The sequence below is a fragment of the Vespula pensylvanica genome, chromosome 2 (assembly GCF_014466175.1).
Source record: "Vespula pensylvanica isolate Volc-1 chromosome 2, ASM1446617v1, whole genome shotgun sequence".
NCBI classification, from domain to species: domain Eukaryota; kingdom Metazoa; phylum Arthropoda; class Insecta; order Hymenoptera; family Vespidae; genus Vespula; species Vespula pensylvanica.
In genome coordinates, this window is record NC_057686.1 from 14,988,158 (window position 1) to 15,007,573 (window position 19,416).

Consider the following 19,416-nt stretch of genomic DNA (forward strand, 5'->3'; position numbering starts at 1 on the left):
GCCAAAGCAATCAAAGAAGAATTATGAGCGGTATTTACCTGCGATCCATTAGGCACCGATGAACCTTGAACTCCCGACGTGGAAACAGCAGCGATAGCTCTTTCCCGTTGTGCCAGAAGTTGCGATACGGAAACTCCTGAGTACAAGCCCCCTATACCCACCAGTTTTCTCTTCTTTTTCTTGCTGAGACCATCTGCGCATACGAATTGATAACATGTTATTGCGTATTATAATTAAAATGTATCTGAAATTAAGCAAACAAGTCGATTAAATTAACAGTTAAAAAATAGAAAATCTTCACGGTTTACGTAATTATTCAAAAAAAAGGAATGAAATAATATTTCAAAAGCTTTTTAAAAGCTTTTTATCATACGAAAATAATAATGCTGCGGGAGATAAAAATGCTGCGGGGTCGCTTAAAAAATATTAAAATCAGCATTTGTATTCGTTCGTGAGAGCATCTATGCCGGAAGCTATCGACCGAGTGTACACAAGTGCCGGTAAAGTGCTATAACAGTCGTCGACACTTCGAAATTGCTGTGATTTACGAGGGCTACGATGAAGGGCGAACGAGAAGAGAGAAAAGGTAGCTTTCAACGGGGGGTCTTTTATCTGTAAAGCTACAACGGATAATTATTCTCCAGCGTGAACACCAATGGAACGGGGTTGAAGAGATAACTCGGGCCGAAGGAAACGAAGGAGAAGAAAGAGGACGAACGAGAGGTGGAAGGGGGTGCGGCTAGTAATGAATCTCTACTCCGCAGTAAGGCACCTCCTCATTCTCTCTCTTTCACCCCTACTACCTTCTCACTCTGTCTCTATCTCTGTTAGTGGCGGCGGTTTAACCCGATTTTCAAGGGGACGAAGATTTGCGTAAAATCTTCGAAGCATTTTGTGGCTTCCGAGGGGGTTTCACATCAACGCGCCAATCATTCCCTTTCACCCTTATTTTCGTAGGAGTTGTAATCAACAGTGTAAGCTGTAAATCTTCCTAATGATAAGCGCAACGGAATAACTCTATTCACGATAATTTTATAATATTCAAAGAAAACATTAAAAAATATATACGAGCATAAACCGACCGAATATCAGTAATTTACTCGGCAACACTTCAACCCGAAACGCACTCCCATGTGACTCTCGATCGTAATATCATCGAAATATATCGAGTAAAACTAAAAGATGTATAAACACATCGTTGGTATTCCACTAACTCGATTGACGGTGCACACGAAGCGACACCAAAGCGATCGAATGAGACGTGAGTTAACTGTTGACTATAGGAAGGCAAACTCACAGCATGAAAAGTAAGTTGATCGTCGTTTTCCCGACGACAACGTACGGAAAGTCTAAGACTTTCGAGACAGCCGAGAAGCGAGTTGCCGGCGATCATTGGAGATTAGCCCGGATCAGACGTTTCGTGGTTGAGGCGTCGTTGCAGACTGAATACTCGTGATTTGAAGTGCGCTTGCGCGACAATGAGGGGCTACACAGAGCGACGAGGAGGAGAAAGAGATTGCAAGGGATTGCACGTTAGTCCGGGCAGGCGCAAGAATCACGAGCGGACAGTCGCGAGACCGCGGACTACCACCACCGTCTCGTCTCTTTTCTCATCTACTCTGGCCCGTCTCCCGTACCACGTTGATGTGTACTTCGCGTTGGTATGCGTTACTCGCTTCGCTCCCTTACTCCCCATCTCTTCGTATGAAATTAACCCTTATCAAGTCTGTGTCTACCAGCAACGACGAAGATAGGGATGCTTTCCCCACCTCGAGAGTCGTCCGGGCTTCTCCACCACCACCATCACCACCACCAGCAGTACCGCCACAACCAGCAGCATCAGCTCCATCGCCATCTCCTCCACCGTGACTACCACCACCACGCATCGCTTGTCGTTGGCAGCGAATAGAGAGCGGATTCTTTCCTCCTCCCGGGACTTATTGATCGGCCGCGCGATAAGAAGACACGAACGGCCGATTGGTCCCTTTTCCGGACATCTCGCAGGGTGCGCGTTTCCTTCTTCCATCACAATTCCGAGCTATCCTCGACATGTTATCAAGAGCAAAAGCGATAAGCGTCACAGGAGCAGATCAAAAGGATCCTTTCAATTTTCCTTTGATAGACAGAATGGAAAACGCGCGGTCGTTCGCCAGATACCTATACATATACTTATATATATATATATATATAAATACTATCGAATAGTAGATACATTCGAGTTGCAATCTTCGCGTTAACGCTATTAAATAAAAAGCTCTAAGAATTCATCGAATGGTTTTCCCTTTTTTTCCAATCCTTCTTCTTCCTTTTCGTAAAGAAGACTTCGAAGTTCTCTGTTTTTTCGAATTTATTCGTCGTCAACTAACGACGATTTTCGATAACAGACAACTTAATCTCATGTCGTTTATTAGACTCGCGAATACATCCCTCTCGGACAAAGTCCCTCGAGAATATTTGATTCCAATAATAGATGGATACAACGGACCGAGAAGGGGTTCGGGCGGGTGTTGAAAGGGTTGTGGAGGTAGAGAAAGAGTGAGAGAAAGAGAGAGAAAGAGAAAGAGAGAGAAAGAGAAAGAGAGAGAAAGAGAGAGAATGGAAAAGTGAGAGAACCGCAAAACACACGAAACGCACGAAGCACACGATGCGTCGCTCGTGAAATCGTTCGATGTTGGGACGTCGGAGTTTAACCAGCACGCATTACGCCGACGTGAGACAGGCATGATCGATCGACGAAGAAGGGGAAAATTGTTTACGAGTGGAAATTGTTTAAGAGGGCATAAAATCGTGAACGGGCATGCGCGAGCACGCCACAAAATGGGGATGGACGACGATTCTGCTCGAGTATATAATGCATTTCCACCAACCCATCATTGTAACGGTTTCATGACGGAATTCAATTTATATCGCCCAGTATGCTGTAATATCCTACACACCTCGAACACGATAATACCTACTACTCTTCCATGATTCGTTTATTTGGACTTTCTATTTTCTATCTACGATGTGTAATAGGTAAAACGATAGCAAATGGAATTTATGATATAAGTGTATAAAATATCAAGAGCAACCAATTCTCCCGTTCTACTTTTATACGCGTACTTTTAAAAGCTATTTTAACGTTCTCCTTGTCGACCGCTTCGTAGACGCTTTTTAATTTCACTCTATCCATTGTACGGAAAGGAGGAGAAAACTGCTGCTGCTACTACTGCTTTGCTACTACTACTATTATTACTACTACTATTACTAATACTTATTCCAAAGCCACGAATTAAAATAACCATTATTACGAGTTAACGAGATAAGAGAGACGAACGATGAAACGAATTCTAGGAGAAATTCATTAAAAATTTTTTCACGACTTTTCATCGAACGCGAGTGCTTCCCTTACCATTCATAGTTCGATTAGATAACTTGTTTTTTCCAGAGAGCTCAAATATATTCGTAGATATATTTTATTGTGAAAAAAAAAGAAAAAAGTCAGATAAAAAAAAAGGAATAATAATAACAGTAACAGTCACGATAATAGTAATAATAATAATAATAATAATAATAGTATTAATAATAACAATGATGATGATGATGATGATGATGATGATGACGATGACAATGATCATAATAATGATGATGATAATAATAATAGACAGAAAGGCGTCGTTTCTCGCGAACGTAAAAGAGGAAAATGCACGTTGTAGGTGCACGCTTGAAACACGTAGAGGTAAAAAGAGAAAAAAGAGAGAGAAATCATAAGACCCTTTCATTTCCCGTTTCTTCTCACCCTTATACCGATCTTCAAAGGGCAGGAATATCATTGAAGGGGTGAAGACTGCGATCTCTCTATCTTGTCCTCTCGACTACCTTGCATCAGCGCTTCGCGTCACTTTAGACGACCATAAGCGCAGACATTATCTTTCTCTCTCTCTCTTTTTCTATTTTCTTTTTGCTTTTTGCTTGCTCACGAGAACTCGCCATTGTTAAAATATTTTCATAAAAATTTCTATAAACATTGCAATCGTCGACGTTTGACATTGTGCTTGCTTCGATTACTTTCAAAAATATATTCTATATAGATTATACGATCGATCATTTGAAATATCGTGCGATGAGAGATATCTTCATATATCATCGAATGATCAATCGAATAAGTATGAAACGAAATGCACAAAAAAATGAAATATTATTGTTACATGGAAAATATGAAGAAAAATATTTCGGCAAATCAATCGTGTACAAATCAACGAATAAATCGAAACCCCATCACCGCCGCGTTTATTTTCGATAATGGTGAGATCGTTCCGTGGAAAATTTCAATTCACTCGCGTAACGACTTGTTGTCTCTGCGGATCGACAAACACGTGACCGGACGGGTATTAAGCGACGATTAATTATTACCTCGCCATTAACGCGAGCGTGCTTTTCACTAATCACATTCTCGTCGTCCTTTTAATATCGAACGAGCGAACATGAAGAGAAAGAGAGAGAGAAAGAGAGAGAGAGAGAGAGAAAGAGAGAGAGAGAGAGAGAAAGAGAGAGAGAGAGAGAGAGAGAAAGAGAGAAAGAGAGAATGAGAGAGGAAGAATTGCAAAACGTGAGCATGGGTGCTAGAATTTAATTTGAATGTACAATTATAATTTCAGTGATTTTGAGAGAGAAAGCGACAGAGAGAGAGGGAGAGAGAGAGAGAGAGAGAGAGAGAGAGAGAGAGAGAGAGAGAGAGCAACGAAAGAACAGCTGTGGCAGCAACCAACGACGAGTCCTTGCACGACGAGCTAGACGCTTCGAGTAACAGCCGTTTAATTAACGAGATGAGAGGAGGAGTAAAGAAACAAAAAATAATAAGAAGGAACGAGAAGAGAAAGAGAGAGAGAGAGAGAGAGAGAGAGAGAGAAAGGAAGAAAAAAAATACAGGCGCGGTCGTCCGACGGTTAGGATTTGGTAATGAAAATCCCATGGAGAATTCGCTGCCGGTGGTAATACATCATTCCTCCCCACCACCCTCAGCTTTTACCCCCACCACGTATCTCTCGGTATTCGAAGGTTTAATGTCATCGCGCGAAAAGAGGGTACGGTCTGGCTGTTCGCTAATGCCGCAATTTCGCCTTCTCTTTCTCTCTCTCTCTCTCTCTCTCTTTCTCTCTCTATCTCGTCCATTCTTTCTCTCTCGTTCTTTCGCTTCCTTCCAAGGCGACGAATTTTTTCCTAATGATCATTCCCCCGACCGTCGGAAGGAGAAAAACTTTTGGTCTTCCTCCAATAAGAGTTGGCACGTGTTCCGATGTTCACTGGAGGATACGACGAGATAGAAAGAGAGAGAGAAAAAGAGAAAGAAAAAAGAAAAAGAGAGAGAGAGAAAGAGAAAGGTCGAATAAACGCGCGATGGTCTTCTATGTGGCGACGACTCGGCTTACAGGCGAAAAACTTTGTTAATACGCGACGAATCGATCGAAGAAAAGTTTCTTTAACTTCTCCCAGAATCACACGTTATATGTATTCGTAACTAAAGCATTAAAAGTTCACACTGATTGATCACCAATTCGTTCCTAAAGACGAAAGTAATATGGATTGGATTATTCGTGATTTAGAAAGAGCTTACTTATCAAATTGCACGCGGTAAAATGTACGATGATCGATAAGATCCATCGTTCCTTGTAATTTCTTAAACCTTTCCGGTATATATTATCTAAAAAGAAAATTCAATAATATCTTTCTTTCCTCACTTTCTTATAAGAGGAACAATTATCATATGAGAATTTATTATTATATGTTTCAATACTGGACTGGACTCGGTATTAAAAAACTCCATATTAGAAAAATTGATTGAACGATATATACTCTAAGGAACTTTAAGAACTTAAGATCCAGTCCATCTAATCGGACCACTTTTTTTCGAAAGAGTAACCATATGTTTGTAAAGAAAAAACAAAGAAAAAACCAACACAAGAAGAAACGAATAATCGGAAATATCGGCGTACCTTTTCTGGTTTTGTCCGGCGAGGTGGGCGAGTCGGCGTGAATCGGTGCCGCTGCTGTCGGCGCTGCCGTCGACGACGTTGGTCCAGAAGATAACGTCGAAGGGGAGACCGGCAAGGTACAGGAGGCGGCAACAGGGCTGGCTGCTGCGCTCGGTAGCAAAAGTTTCCTCTTATGGTTGCAGAGCTTGGTCATCTCTCGCGTCTTGCCCTGATCCGGGCTCCAAGGTCGCGTTGCAATCTGCAAAAGAAGAAGAAAATACGGGACGCATTACTCACAGATTCTCTTTCTTTCTCTCTTTGTTTCTCTGTCTCTCCGGTTTTTTTCTCTTTCATTTTATCTTTATCTTTATCTTTCACTCTCGACTCTACCCATAACGCTCTCTTGCCTTCGTATGTAACCCCATAAAGATCAAATCAAAATAAAAAAGCAACTGCTTCTGGCATTGATTCAAACGACCTTCGTCGCTGGATGCCGCGACGTGTTACAGAAACAACAAAAATATTGAAGAGGGAAACGCGAGAAAGCTGTCCGAGATTGAAAAACGTATATTTATGAGCTATAACACGCACTCTCCCGTGAGCACTGGTCTGCTATAATTATGCTGACGAGATAGAATGCCTCCGTTTCTTAACACTCTGCCTGCTACAGAATGAAGACTGAGATTTATTAGTTTCTTCGGGAACTAAATAATATATTTTTGCTTAAAAATTTATATATATATATTATAAATCTTTAATTAGCTGATATTAATATAACCAAAAGTTAGTTTTCATCCTTAAGATGATGAATAAAATTAAAGATATGTACATTTATTAATTTATAAATTACCCTTTTTCATTTGTATGTATATATATATATATATATATATATATATATATATATATATATTTTATCAAAAGAATACGTAGTTAGCACTTCTCTGCTCGCAATCACGAAAAGAGATACGATTTATTTATTTACCCGAGCTCGACGAGCTCGTCGACGATGACGACCATAAAAAGAGGAAATCTCGAGCTAAGTATGTCGCTCGGAAGCAAGCTCTCGTCTTCTCTTGGGAGAAGAGAGAAACCACATCTCTCGTGAAACGGTTACGTAAACGTCTCCAGGATCAGGGGCGTCTCTTGCTTTATATGTGTGAAAGCCGAGGTAATCTTTCCGTTCGTCGATTTCCACGCGCGTCACCATAATTGGCGAATGTTCGTGTTGAATGATCAGAAAATGAGAAACGTCGAATCGTTCTGAAGATTGATGTTTCAAAGAAAGAAGAAAAAAAAATACAGAAGTATTTTTATTTATTATTCGAAATATTTCATTTTCTCATATTCGATTGAAAAAACAAATCAATTTCTTATGATATCAGCGCGTAAGCATTAATATTTATAATATTTACGATAAACTTATACTTTTAATTATTTTTCATTCAATAAACTTATAATTTGAGCATGAAGAGAAAAGAAAAAAAAATTGAAAAAACTTGGGAGCAATTTTCTCGAATATTCTCGAGAGAATCGATAATCGGCGTGGGTGGTAACGTCGTTGATGATCGATGCAGGACGCTCGCATAGTTAAAACGTATCCAAGTTGGAAGGCCGATGTCCGTAATGGCCGTGCAAGCTCCTCCACCGTGTTACGTGTCAGTCTAAGAGACGTTTCTCGGCAATTTACGACTGCGAACGCGGTATCATTACGACGCATCGTAAATAAGATAATACTGGTCGGTGCATAGACCTATGGAAGAGTAAGTACGGATGTATATATATATATATATATATATATATATATATATATATAACATACACACAGATACACACACATATATATACACATATATACACACACGAACGTGATTGAAAATTATACATGGATATTTACATACATACATATATATAATATATAATATATACATAATATATAATATATATAAAATATATATAATATATATGTGTGTATATGAAAGTTAAATCGTTTACGATATATAATTCAGTTCCCGCGATGTCGACGATTCGGCGAACGGCATTTACGTCGGCACTTATATTATGAGATATGTACTCGTAATAAGATTTAATCTACCCATACGATTTAACCATCTTCCCATCATTCTAAAGATTTGAAATTTTCGTGCAAACTAAAGATTCCTATCGTATCTTATGATATTCAAATTTACATAAAAATATATTTAATAACGTATATCTTTCTTAAAGGAATACTCCGTAATATAAAATAAATATCATCTCGATATACATTTTCTTTTTTGTTCTTTATATAATTTAATGATATGAAATGTTGTGTGACATGTAAAAAAAAAAAAAGGAGAAAGACAAAAAACCAATTCCAGAGCAGAATTTTATTTCTTTACGGAGACTATAGCACGTTATACTTTTACACCGAGAGACTCGGTGCATCGAGGTTCACATTAACTAAGAACGACCTGAATACGATGTCGAGATTATACGATTGCGCGCTCGACGGCCTTGATGCTAAGTCCTCGAGTTGATGGTGTAATGACGTTTGCTGGCAGTTAACTCAATCAGAACGTGTTTCTCCGACCGGTTTATTATTCATTCTAGTCTGCCGACTCTTGTTGAGAGAAAGAATTACAATGTAGTTGACGATGAATAAACCGATCGCTAAATATTATGGAAAATCATTAAGGAAAAATAATTTCTACAAAGATACGCTAATAGCATTTTTAGGATTACGAAAAATTCAAAAGTTATTAATAACGATCCAACAAATTCTAATTTTTATTGAAAATAATCGATCACCGATGTACCAAAACGCATTAATAATTACAATGAAAACATCAATATTTTTATATTTTCTTATATATCACGAAGAAACATTAAATAAAATAAATCATATTTCACGGACACTTGAAAAAAATCAAAAATGTATTCATTCTAAATTCAACTTTCGTTCGTTCGTTCGTTCGTTCAATCTCCGTTAAAACGGTATTTGTTCTGGCCTTTGTTATATACATCTATTGAATCATGGATCTTCGAGTTCGTTCCGAGACCGTAATTTGGATCTTTGCCAAAAAATGTTAAATTCCGGTTTATTTTGCGAGCGACGAGATTAAGATGCAGGGACAGTATCGTCCGACCCTAATAAATATCTGGGAAATAAATTACTCTTTTACAAACTTACAAATGTAACCAATGGAAAATGAAATGTTATTTTCTCATGGGATTATTTTTAAACGGACGATGAATATTTATAGATTAAACCTCGTTGATCCGATTAACGATATTCTTTCTTCTCAAACCTCATCATCAGATACAATCACTTTACTGGGCAGTAATAATAATAATGATGATGATGATAATGATGATGATGATGATAATAATAATAGGAAGAGCGATACGGGAAGCTCGGTACTTTAAATGGATTAATCTCACACTCGTACGGAACAAATAATCGGGTTAAGCGGCGGAAGTTGCGATTTTGTTCTTCTTTTTGCGGTAAATGAGATGTATTTTCCTTTCCAAGATCGCTTTAACGTCTCCTTACGGATGAATAATTGAGATGGTCTTTGTTTTCGCAAAAAAAAAGAGAAAAAAATAAAAAAAGAAAAAAATAAAAAAGAAAAAGACGAATAAAGTTGATAGCCAACGAAGTATTATAAATCACGGGAGTAAATGATACAGCGTTTGGTGTCATTTCCAAGAAATCTCGTTCTAGCTGATACGCTGATACAGCGTAAGCATAATTATGGTAATTCGATGGATCAGTTTGAGAAGGACTTTATCGTTTCGAGGTAAAATCACATAAGAGCATTGAAGAGATAAAAAAGAAAAAAGGTTATCTTTTTTCTTTTTTTCTTTTTCGTCGAATCGAATCAATACGAACAATAATAATATCATACATTTAAAACGAATAAATCAATGGACGTATCCAACAAACTTTGCTCGCTAAATTTAAATACCGATGATCCATGAAAGCTGTCGTTGTCGTAGTCGTTGTCGTCGGAGCAAGTAGTATTTTTATTCGAGGGAAATAAATCAAGGTAGCGTTCGATGAAACGTCGTCGTCGGTAGAGTCGAGGGGTCCAATCAAGAGGGACCTTAACGCTTCTCTCCTTGGGATGAGCTTCCTCTTTCTCTTTCTCTCTTACAGATTCACTCACTCACTCGTTCGCTCACTCGCTCACTCACTCACTCACTCACTCATTCTCTCATCCCTCTTAAGGCGCTTTCCCATCTTCGTCCTTCTGCGTCGTTAAATTAAATTTATGCCAGTCTCGTTGCGGGCGCGCATACGCGCGCTCTTACGTTTATCTTTATTGCGCGACATTACACTGAATTAACGTAACAAGGCTATTAGTCCGCGATTTTATGACTTTAATTCCGATAGGAGGACCGCTCGCAAATTGGCTCTCTCCTCTCTCTCTCTCTCTCTCTCTCTCTTTCTTTCTCTTTCTCTCTGTCGGACAATAACGCATCTCGCGAGCCCAATCCAAAACGACACAGGGCACCGATACTTTCCTCGTACGTGCCTGTCGGCGATATTCGCCCACTCGAATCGCTTACGAGCCAGAAAGATCCGCTTACGGCCGCTCTGTGATTGAAACTATACTTTGCCGTCCGTTCGAGAGAACGCATCTTACAAATCTTCGATTCACTTATTTTACAATCAACTGTAATTGATAACAACAAAGGGAAAACACGAAATTTTACGAGTGACTTTTATTTCAAATATTAACGAAAAAAATCGACGACCTAGAAATTTTAACATGATTTCCGTATCATTACTTTTAATATCACTACGTATGTATGTATATATATATATATATATATATATATATATATATATATGTATATATATCTTCTCTTCCATTTCCTTTCTACGTTCCGACAGAAGACGAACGCGTTTTCGAGGATCGGAAATAATTCAGAACGTTCCGCGAGTCGCACTACGAATCCATTGCTTGAAATCTTCGTTCCTATACTCTCTTGCTTCCTTCCTTCCTTCCTTTATTCCTTTACCCTTCTAACCAACCCGGAAGGATGGTGGTGGTAGCCGCGATAAATTCCAGATGCGAAAATTAATGTCTCGCATGGGGCGATACTCTCTCTTTCTCTCTCTTTCTCTCTCTCTCTCTTTCTCTATCTACCTATCTCTCTCTATTTCTCTCTATTTCTCTCGTTCGTTCATACCCCACTACCAATGCAGTCAGCGTATACGCACTGCATACCGAGCGGAACATTACCGACATTATAAATGAGAATCGTAAAACATTGTGTCACATCCTCCTTCCACCCTCTCTCTTTCTCTTTCTCATCTGGACATCCTCCTCCTTTGTCCGTCTCCAGCACGTCCTCTGTTCGAGATAAAATTACAACGACGCCCACGCGAGAACCGAGCGGTGAATTATCGCGGCTCGTTGCACTTTTCACAGCGCGTCTCTCTCTCTCTCTCTCTCTCTCTCTCTCTTTTCTCCTCCATTTCTTCTCTACCACCCTCGACCATGGACCACGCGTCCAAGCGTGACCAGCGTGCTATCCATCCTGGAGTCGCTTGGTTTCTGAATAACCGTCGAGCGAAGAACGTCGTCGAAGAAATAATTAACGGGCATGGGAGAAAAAAGAAGAGAGAAAAAGAGATAGACAGATAGTTCCATAGAGAGAAAGAGAGAAAGAGAGAGAGAGAGAGAGAGAGAGAGAGAGAGATATGATTCTTTTTCTTTTTCTCTCGTATAAAAGAACGAAGAAAACGAATTTAAGTTAAACAATATTTTTTCTTTTTCTTTCTTTTTTTTTTTTACTTTACGTTACTTCTTTTGCCGAGCTTTGAGGTAATTTAATGGAGGCGGTTAAATTAACTGCTCGACGCGAATCGTTCGACGGAACAGAAAAGGAAGATTCACCTCGCTGGGTTTTGCCATGGTATAAGAGCATCTCGCGCGAAGACATTCCACTTGAGATCGCGCTTGATCGTGGAACGCGTTGATGGGTCTTTCGGAGAAGCAACCTCGATCGATGGAAAGCGAGCTTTCTTGTTAGTCGATCAAAGGGATGCGCTCGATCTGTTCCTTCTCCTTTTCTTTCTTTTTTTTTTCTTTTATTTCTTTTTCACCGCGTCGTATCGGAATTCTCGTTAGCGGAATGATTTCCAAAAGCGTGCAATCTTTCTTGCTTGTCGTTCATTCAATAATCTTATAGTGATTTCATTTTGTCCGTCCATACAAAAAAAAAAATATATGCGTCCCTTTGTATCATTTCATTCGAACAATTGTGCATTCGTCGTTCTAATTTATTTAAAAATGAAATTTGCAAAAACAAAAATAATAATTCCAATCTTTTTTCATATTTCAACGAGCTTCGTTAAATCTGAATACGACCGATTGATATTCGTAACAAGAGACATCTCCCCCATATTAATAGCCTCATGCGAAAAAATGAAAAAAAGGAAAAAGAAAAAAAGGGGATCGAAACGCTTAACATCAAATTGGAGATATTCGAAATCCAATTCGTGTGCGAGAAGCGTCATCAACGTCAAATAAGCGAATGAAAAAGGTCACCGATTAATTTACCAGCAATATAAAGACCTTCATAATCGTCGATGGACTCGAGGGAGAACGATTTATACGAGTGAACGCGTATAGATGAGAAAAAGAGAAAATAGAGAGAGGGAGAGAGAGAGAGAGAGAGAGAGAGAGAGAGAAAACTCTGCTAACATGGATTCAATAAAGAAAGACCAGATCTATAGATAGATGAGAGTTCATTCTCACAACGATATCGATCAACCGACTCAGTACTTTTCATTCTTTCCCATAGAAAAAAGAGAGAGAGAGAGAGAGGGAGAGAGAGAGAGATCGTAACGATAATGCGAATCATAAGTCATGCACGAATAAGAAAAATCATACTTTTTTTTAATATCTCTCTCTCTCTCTCTCTTTTTTTTCTTTCCTTCATTCATCTTTCCCGTTTAACTTTGGAATAAAGCAAATCTAAACCCATCAGTATCCTGTCACCAATACAACGACACTACTCGATAGCCAATAGTTCAACGAAGAAAATAGAAATATAAGGAAGAAAAGTATCGTCTTTCCATAGGAAAGAGTAGGTTTCGTCTCTTTCAACCCCTCTTTCTTCGTACGGCTTGGCACCGAGAATAATGTATCTCCGTTGAAACCGACAGTCCGTTTTACGTCACGCTCCAAGCCGATCTGGCAAAGTGCCCAGATTTTATGGACATTTCCGTGGCACACACTACGTGCACCGTTTCTCCAGGATATTCGTTTATAATACGTACGCCGAGAGAGGTAAAATTAATTTCGCTTCAAGATGACGACGACGACGACGACGACGACGACGACGACGACGACGACGACGACGACGACGACGACGATGACGTCGATGAATATGTGGTTGTACGTGTACGTGTTCACATAGAAAAGAAGAACTCCCCGCCTCTTTCTCGACGATCCCGATAGAATTTATTACAGGATCGCTCGGTTCGTTAAAAAAAGAAAAAAGAAAAAAGAAAAGAAAAAAGAAAAACAAAAAGAAACTAGAAAGACGATGGTAGGTATCCTTTTAAAGAAACGTCATTGGAGAATCCTTTCAAGCATAATACTCGCATAATCGTCAATTATGAGGAGAACGTAAACGTCCCCTTTGAGTTCTTCCTGCCAATCAATTACCGTACCGATAATTAATTGCAATATAGAAAGAGAGAGAAAGAGAAAAGGTTAGGAACAGCTTAACCGAGAGAATCGCTTAATTGAAAGTAAAAATATATTAAAACAAAACGATGACTCTCTTGTTATCGAGTCGGCTATGAGAAGACCGAAACAATTTGCTCGTTGTGCTTTTTATCCCTTTTTGATTCGACTCGACGACGACGATGCCGAGGACACGACAACGACGACGACGACGACGACGACGACGACGACGACGACGACGACAAGGAGAAAGACGACAACAGCAAGAAGAAGAGAAGAAAAATAAGGGAAAAAAGATGAAAAGGGAAGAAAAGAGAGAGAGAGAGAGAGAGAGAGAGAGAGAGAGAGAGAGAGAGAGAGAGAAAGAATATACGGAAGGGAGAAAAAAAAGAGCTTGTTCAAGATGGCGCGTGTACTATGAGTAAGGCCTTAATTAGTTGGTCGGCGAGTATGTTCGTAAATACACACATACACAGAGACAGAATACGCGTGAGAAAAAAGAAACGGGTCGAGGAAAAGATGGCAATGCAATTTATTCGAAAAATACCACGTCCTGTCATATTAATATCGAAGAACGACAGGTAAAACACACGTCTCGATCCAACGTAATTCCACGGTGCTTTGTTGAGTTGCGACGACGAATAATAATCGAAGGATCGTCGAAAGAGTCTCTCTTTCTCTCTCCGTTTATCGATCACATTATGGCTGTCATGCTGGACATCGACTCGGGAACCTTCGAATGCCAATCGAGAGAAGCCGACTTCGAAGAATATCGATTTCGCATTTTCTTCCTTCCTTTCTTTCTTTCTTCTTTATCTTTATCTTTATCTTTATATCCTCTATCTTTTTTACGCTTCAACATGTATGCGTTTAACACGACAAAATTTTATCGCTCGAGCGCATAGCCGCTCGATCATTAAGAGCTACTTTAAGTATAATATAAATTACGATTTAATTAAGAAAATAAATATTTTAGTCAAAGAAAAAAGAAGAAAAAAGTTATTACAAAGATAAAAAGAAAGAGAAAAGTATTATTACGTGAAAAAAAGAACGTGATAAAAAAAAAATGAATAATCCTGATGGGAAATCGATACGTACCTAAGTTATACAAGAGAATGCGATAATCCCGAGAGTAAAACTGGCTTCGTTGAAAACCGCAAGAGAGTTCTCCTCTCCTAGTAGTGTAACTCGATTAAATTTAAAATCAATTATGAGAATGGTTGGTAGGTCGTATCCGAGGAACCGAGTCTCTTGTCGTGAAATCGAACGAGATAGAGAAAGGGGAAGAACATAGAAAAACAAAAAAAAAAGAAAAAAAGCATATTCCTTGGAAAAGAGAGATGAGAATGAGGGTGGTGGTAGTAGTATTAGTATTAGTAATAGTAGTAGTAGTAGTAGTAACAGCAGTAGTAAGAGTCTGAACAAAAACATAAATCGTCGTAAAGCGAGGCACGTGAGCTCGTACGACTAGCGACGGGATGCCAGCAATTATGTAACTATTCTGCGCCGATGCTCGAACGATTAAATCTTGAGAGAGAAAGAGAGAGAGAGAGAGAGAACGTAGTGCGTGCGTGTATCGTCGTGCATGGTTCGTCGTACCGTCGCCCTCGCTTCTCTCACATAAAATCTCTTACAAATGTGTTCGAGTCGAAGAATGCCGTGGGATTCTACGGATCGAAAAGGCGGATATTCGAGTCGATAATAACCGTAAAGATTCGGCCGACGAAGAGCGTTCGAAAGAGATACGAGGAGGGTCGAACGATCTCAAAAAGAGAAAGAGAGAGAGAGAGAGAGAGAGAGAGAGAGAGAGAGAGAGAGATGTGCCCATGGTTTATGTATGTATAGTGCTCGGTTTTTAAACGAGTCCGAAAGAGAAACAGCGGTCCACCATCCCCAATGTTAACCACTCGAGTGATTGGCAAGAAATCGCGCACCACCCTGAATGCCCGAAAAACCGGTATGAATTATGGCACCGAGATAAAGTCAATTCTAAGGTCTTTGATGATCAGCGATCGTAGAGCGGCTCCTCTTGGACGCCGAGTTTTTCTGCGACTTATGGCAGAGGACTACTACTCTATACGCGAGAGATCGTTCTTCTCTCGAGATTCTTCGACAATTCCTCAACATTTTTCCTTTTGATATTTAAAAAGTAAAAAAAAAAAAATAAAATGAAATAAAATAAAAAAATAAAAAAAAAGCTGAACGAATAACGATGAAACATCTATATTTATTTTTCTCTATCCATATAGGACAAACGAGATAATAATTGCGAATGATTTCTATAAAAATAATTAAAGAACATTTCGTTGAGTCTGTTCGAAAACTGTGCATCACGCATTTTATCGTTCTTCCTGACCTCCTTCTCGGAAACGTTCGTGACGGTATTCGCGTGCGGCACGCTCGATTTTTAAATATTACATCTTATGCGACGAGGCCATGAAAGAAATCCTCTAACCAACTGCTATTATATCCACTATTCGCAGCAATCTGAGAAAGAAAGATTTCTCGCGTTACATTAACCGCTTCATTAAAGCATGACGTTAATAGAAAAGGAATCTCAGATTTTAATAAATTTTATAACGTAATATTTTTTATAAATTAATATATTGTAAGCCTCTTCGAAATAACACCTTATGAAATGATAATAAACTTAACGAGATGTAGTTAGACAGAGCTTAACGAACGAAAATGCGATAAACGATGTCGATCTTACACAAAATTATATATTGATTTGCTTGGGGCATTTTATCGATAATAATAATAATAATAATTGCCAAAATGACGTTTATCAACAATAATGTAAATTACAAAATCACCATACCTCCCGCCTCTCGTCAAATGTTAAAACCCGCACCGGTCGTTATCCGCAAGTATATGAACGAACGTTTTAATTGCTTTGGCCTTGATGGGGCGAGTAATAGGATCGTGTATATGTTGAAAGCGGAAACATCGAGAGGCTTATTAATGACGGCGTAATATTCAGAACACGTGGATTACGATCATTCTTGTTGACCGTTAAAACCGTTGGTCCGTAAATATGCGAGCTCGTGCGATCGTTAACAAACGGGTAACACATAACATTGGCCTTGAAAATGAAACGAGATGAAAAAGAAGATGGTTTCGAATAAAACGAGCTGCACCGAATGACTCTGTCATGTATTCTACGATATTTTCTTGTCTTTGTTCTGTCGTTCTTTTTTCTTTTTTTTTTTTTAACCCTTCAAGAGCATGATAAAATTAGCAGGTAGGATCGAAGAAATGTTTATGCGTCGGCGGTGATGCGATCGGCGAGTGGGATCGACTATAAGTCGAGCGAGTAAACGAGAAAATAAAAGAGTACCTACACTACGTAGTGTTGTACTCTACCTCTGCTTATACTTTGTCCCTGGCCTTGAGAAACACATACGTCTCCACCAATAGGATAGCCTTTGTTCGAGAGTATACGGCAACATACAGGCATTTATCCTTTTGGTAAGAGACACTTTGCTCGATGATGAGAAAGGACATGGAGAAACATGGACAGCCCAGCTGTGAATTTAAAGAATTCTTTATGGGCCAAGATGGTTCTCAAACCTGTTAGACAGCTCACTCTAGATATCTAAAAATCTACAAAGGGCAAACACGTACTCTCGCAGTCGAGATGTTACCGTCAAACGAGCAATCAAACGAGATATCTTCAAATTTGGTAGGAAGATCTTTATATATCCGTATAATGTCTGTTCATTTACTATTGACTTATTGATTAGAATAACAAAACGCCTACAACTCAACATTCTTCTTATTCCTTATTAATTCTCGTATCTTTTATCTGAATTTTTGATTTAGAATTAGAAACGATGTTGGACTTTTACTTGGCGCGAACACATGTTGACGATGACATCTCGTAGGAGAGAGGGAAAAGAGAGGTGGTAGACAAACGGCGCATTAAATATCAAGCTGACATCTACATAAACTCAATAATTGCGCTGGCCTTGGGAGTCTCAAGTTCTCTCTTTCTCTCTCTTTCACTCACTCTCTCTCTCTCTCTCTCTCTCTCTCTCTCTCTCTCTTTTTCTCTCTTTCTCTCTTTCTTAAGCGAACACGGTTCAAGCAACTCGCCTCGGCGACCGCATCGAACGTCAAATTTATCCCCCCACGAGAAGAGTCGAAGGACGAGACGATCCTGCGGCGCCATTTAAGAAACGTTCGTCCTGCGTGTATAATACTTAGCCGGATATCACGAATACGATGATCCCAGAAAGAATATTACGAAAGATTTTTTATTTTTTCCAAGATTTTATTGATACAACCGAGCCAAAAAGAAAAAAGAAAAATACTTAAGGTTTCGCAAAGAATTGTAAAAGGAACATGAACGAAATATAATAAACGGAAAACAAAAAAGAATATTGGGACGTAACTGCGGTGATACAAAGTAACATCGATAGTTCTGAGACTCGAATTTCGTGAAACGAACGTAATTAGTGACGAAAAGTTGCAATATGTGAGTATTTACGATATAACGCGCCAATTTTATTCGAATATATTAGTTTCCCTCGGGGGGAGAAATAATAAACGTCGATACGATTAGTAATAATCTCATTGATATGAAGTTAAGAGTTCAAGTTTTACATTGCTCTCGATTATATCAATGGATATTTCATTTCATATATTCAATTTACAACCGTATAAATCAAATAATACATTATTATATTTCATTCGTCGAATTTTCCAAAATAAATCTGATATTATATATAAAGCGATCTTAGAAAGAAATAAATTAGTTTTTTAATCTACCTCCTTTTTAAACCTCTCGTCGAGAATAGAAATACACGCGTGAGGAAGAAGAAAGGAAAGAAAAAAAAAAGGAAAAAGAAGAGGAAGAAGAGGAAGAAGGAGAAGCAGAAAAAAGAAAAAAGGAAAACGAATAAGAGGAAGAAGAAGAAGAAGAAGAAGAAGAAGAAGACGAAAAAAAAGAAAAAAAGAAAAAGAAGAGGAGGAAGAAGCAGAAGAAGAAAAAAGAAAAAAGGAAAACGAAGAAGAAGAAGAAGAGACGGAAGAAGAAGAAGAAAAACAGAAAAAAAGGAAAAAGAAGAAGAAGAAGAACAGAGCAATCCGTTTTATTCGCGAGACAAGAACCTGAAGATCGTTGACACGAAGTACGCCTTCGAGGGATACCTCGAAGTCGTGACCAAACGTCGGAATGGAGTTATCGGCTATGAACGGGCTGCCAGAGAAACGTCCTGCACAAGCGCGCCGGATCTCGCAGGCGTAAATTGGTCGAGGGGGGATCGTTTTATTACGAGGTGCTGCGGGAAAAGGAGAGAATACAGAGGAGAAAGACCGAAAGATCTCGAAGCTCACAGCTTGCTTCGCGACTTCTCTCTCTCTCTCTCTCTCTCTCTCTCTCTCTCTCTCTCTCTCTCTCTCTCTCTCTCTCTCTCTCTCTCTTTCCATCTCTTTCTTTTCTCCTCTCGGCCACTCGTGTTCTTGCTCACGCCCGTTCTTAGTCGAGACGTCCCTTCGTACCTTGGCATACCATGGGCAAACCATACCAAACCGTGGCACTCGATATCGTGCCTTCTGCCCAGGAATCTCGTTCGTTCGTGACCAGTGGTTCTCTGCGTGAGTCAACGATAATCGAAAAGGAAGATATGACGAATATTCACGATATACTCGATGTCTCGTACTTCTTCAGAACGTTGTCTTAAATCGACATCCTCGCACGCGTAGGAGATTCTAAACGTTCTCTCTCTCTCTCTTTCTCTCTCTCTCTTTCTCTCTCTTTCTCTCTCTCTCTC

At 39.2% G+C, this 19,416-nt stretch overlaps 1 protein-coding gene across 9 annotated transcripts in view; it reads right to left on the bottom strand.

Annotated features, from left to right (window-relative positions):
- The window catches only part of LOC122626963 (polyhomeotic-proximal chromatin protein-like), a 229,925-nt gene that overhangs the window by 11,799 nt on the left and 198,710 nt on the right, over positions 1-19,416 (bottom strand). For all 9 annotated transcript variants that reach the window (XM_043807594.1, XM_043807596.1, XM_043807599.1 and 6 more), the window contains 2 exons: positions 5,973-6,210; positions 39-193 (listed from right to left, as the gene is read on the bottom strand). In XM_043807594.1, the coding sequence (XP_043663529.1) occupies positions 39-193; positions 5,973-6,210 (393 nt within the window). The remainder of the gene's footprint in view (positions 1-38; positions 194-5,972; positions 6,211-19,416) is intronic.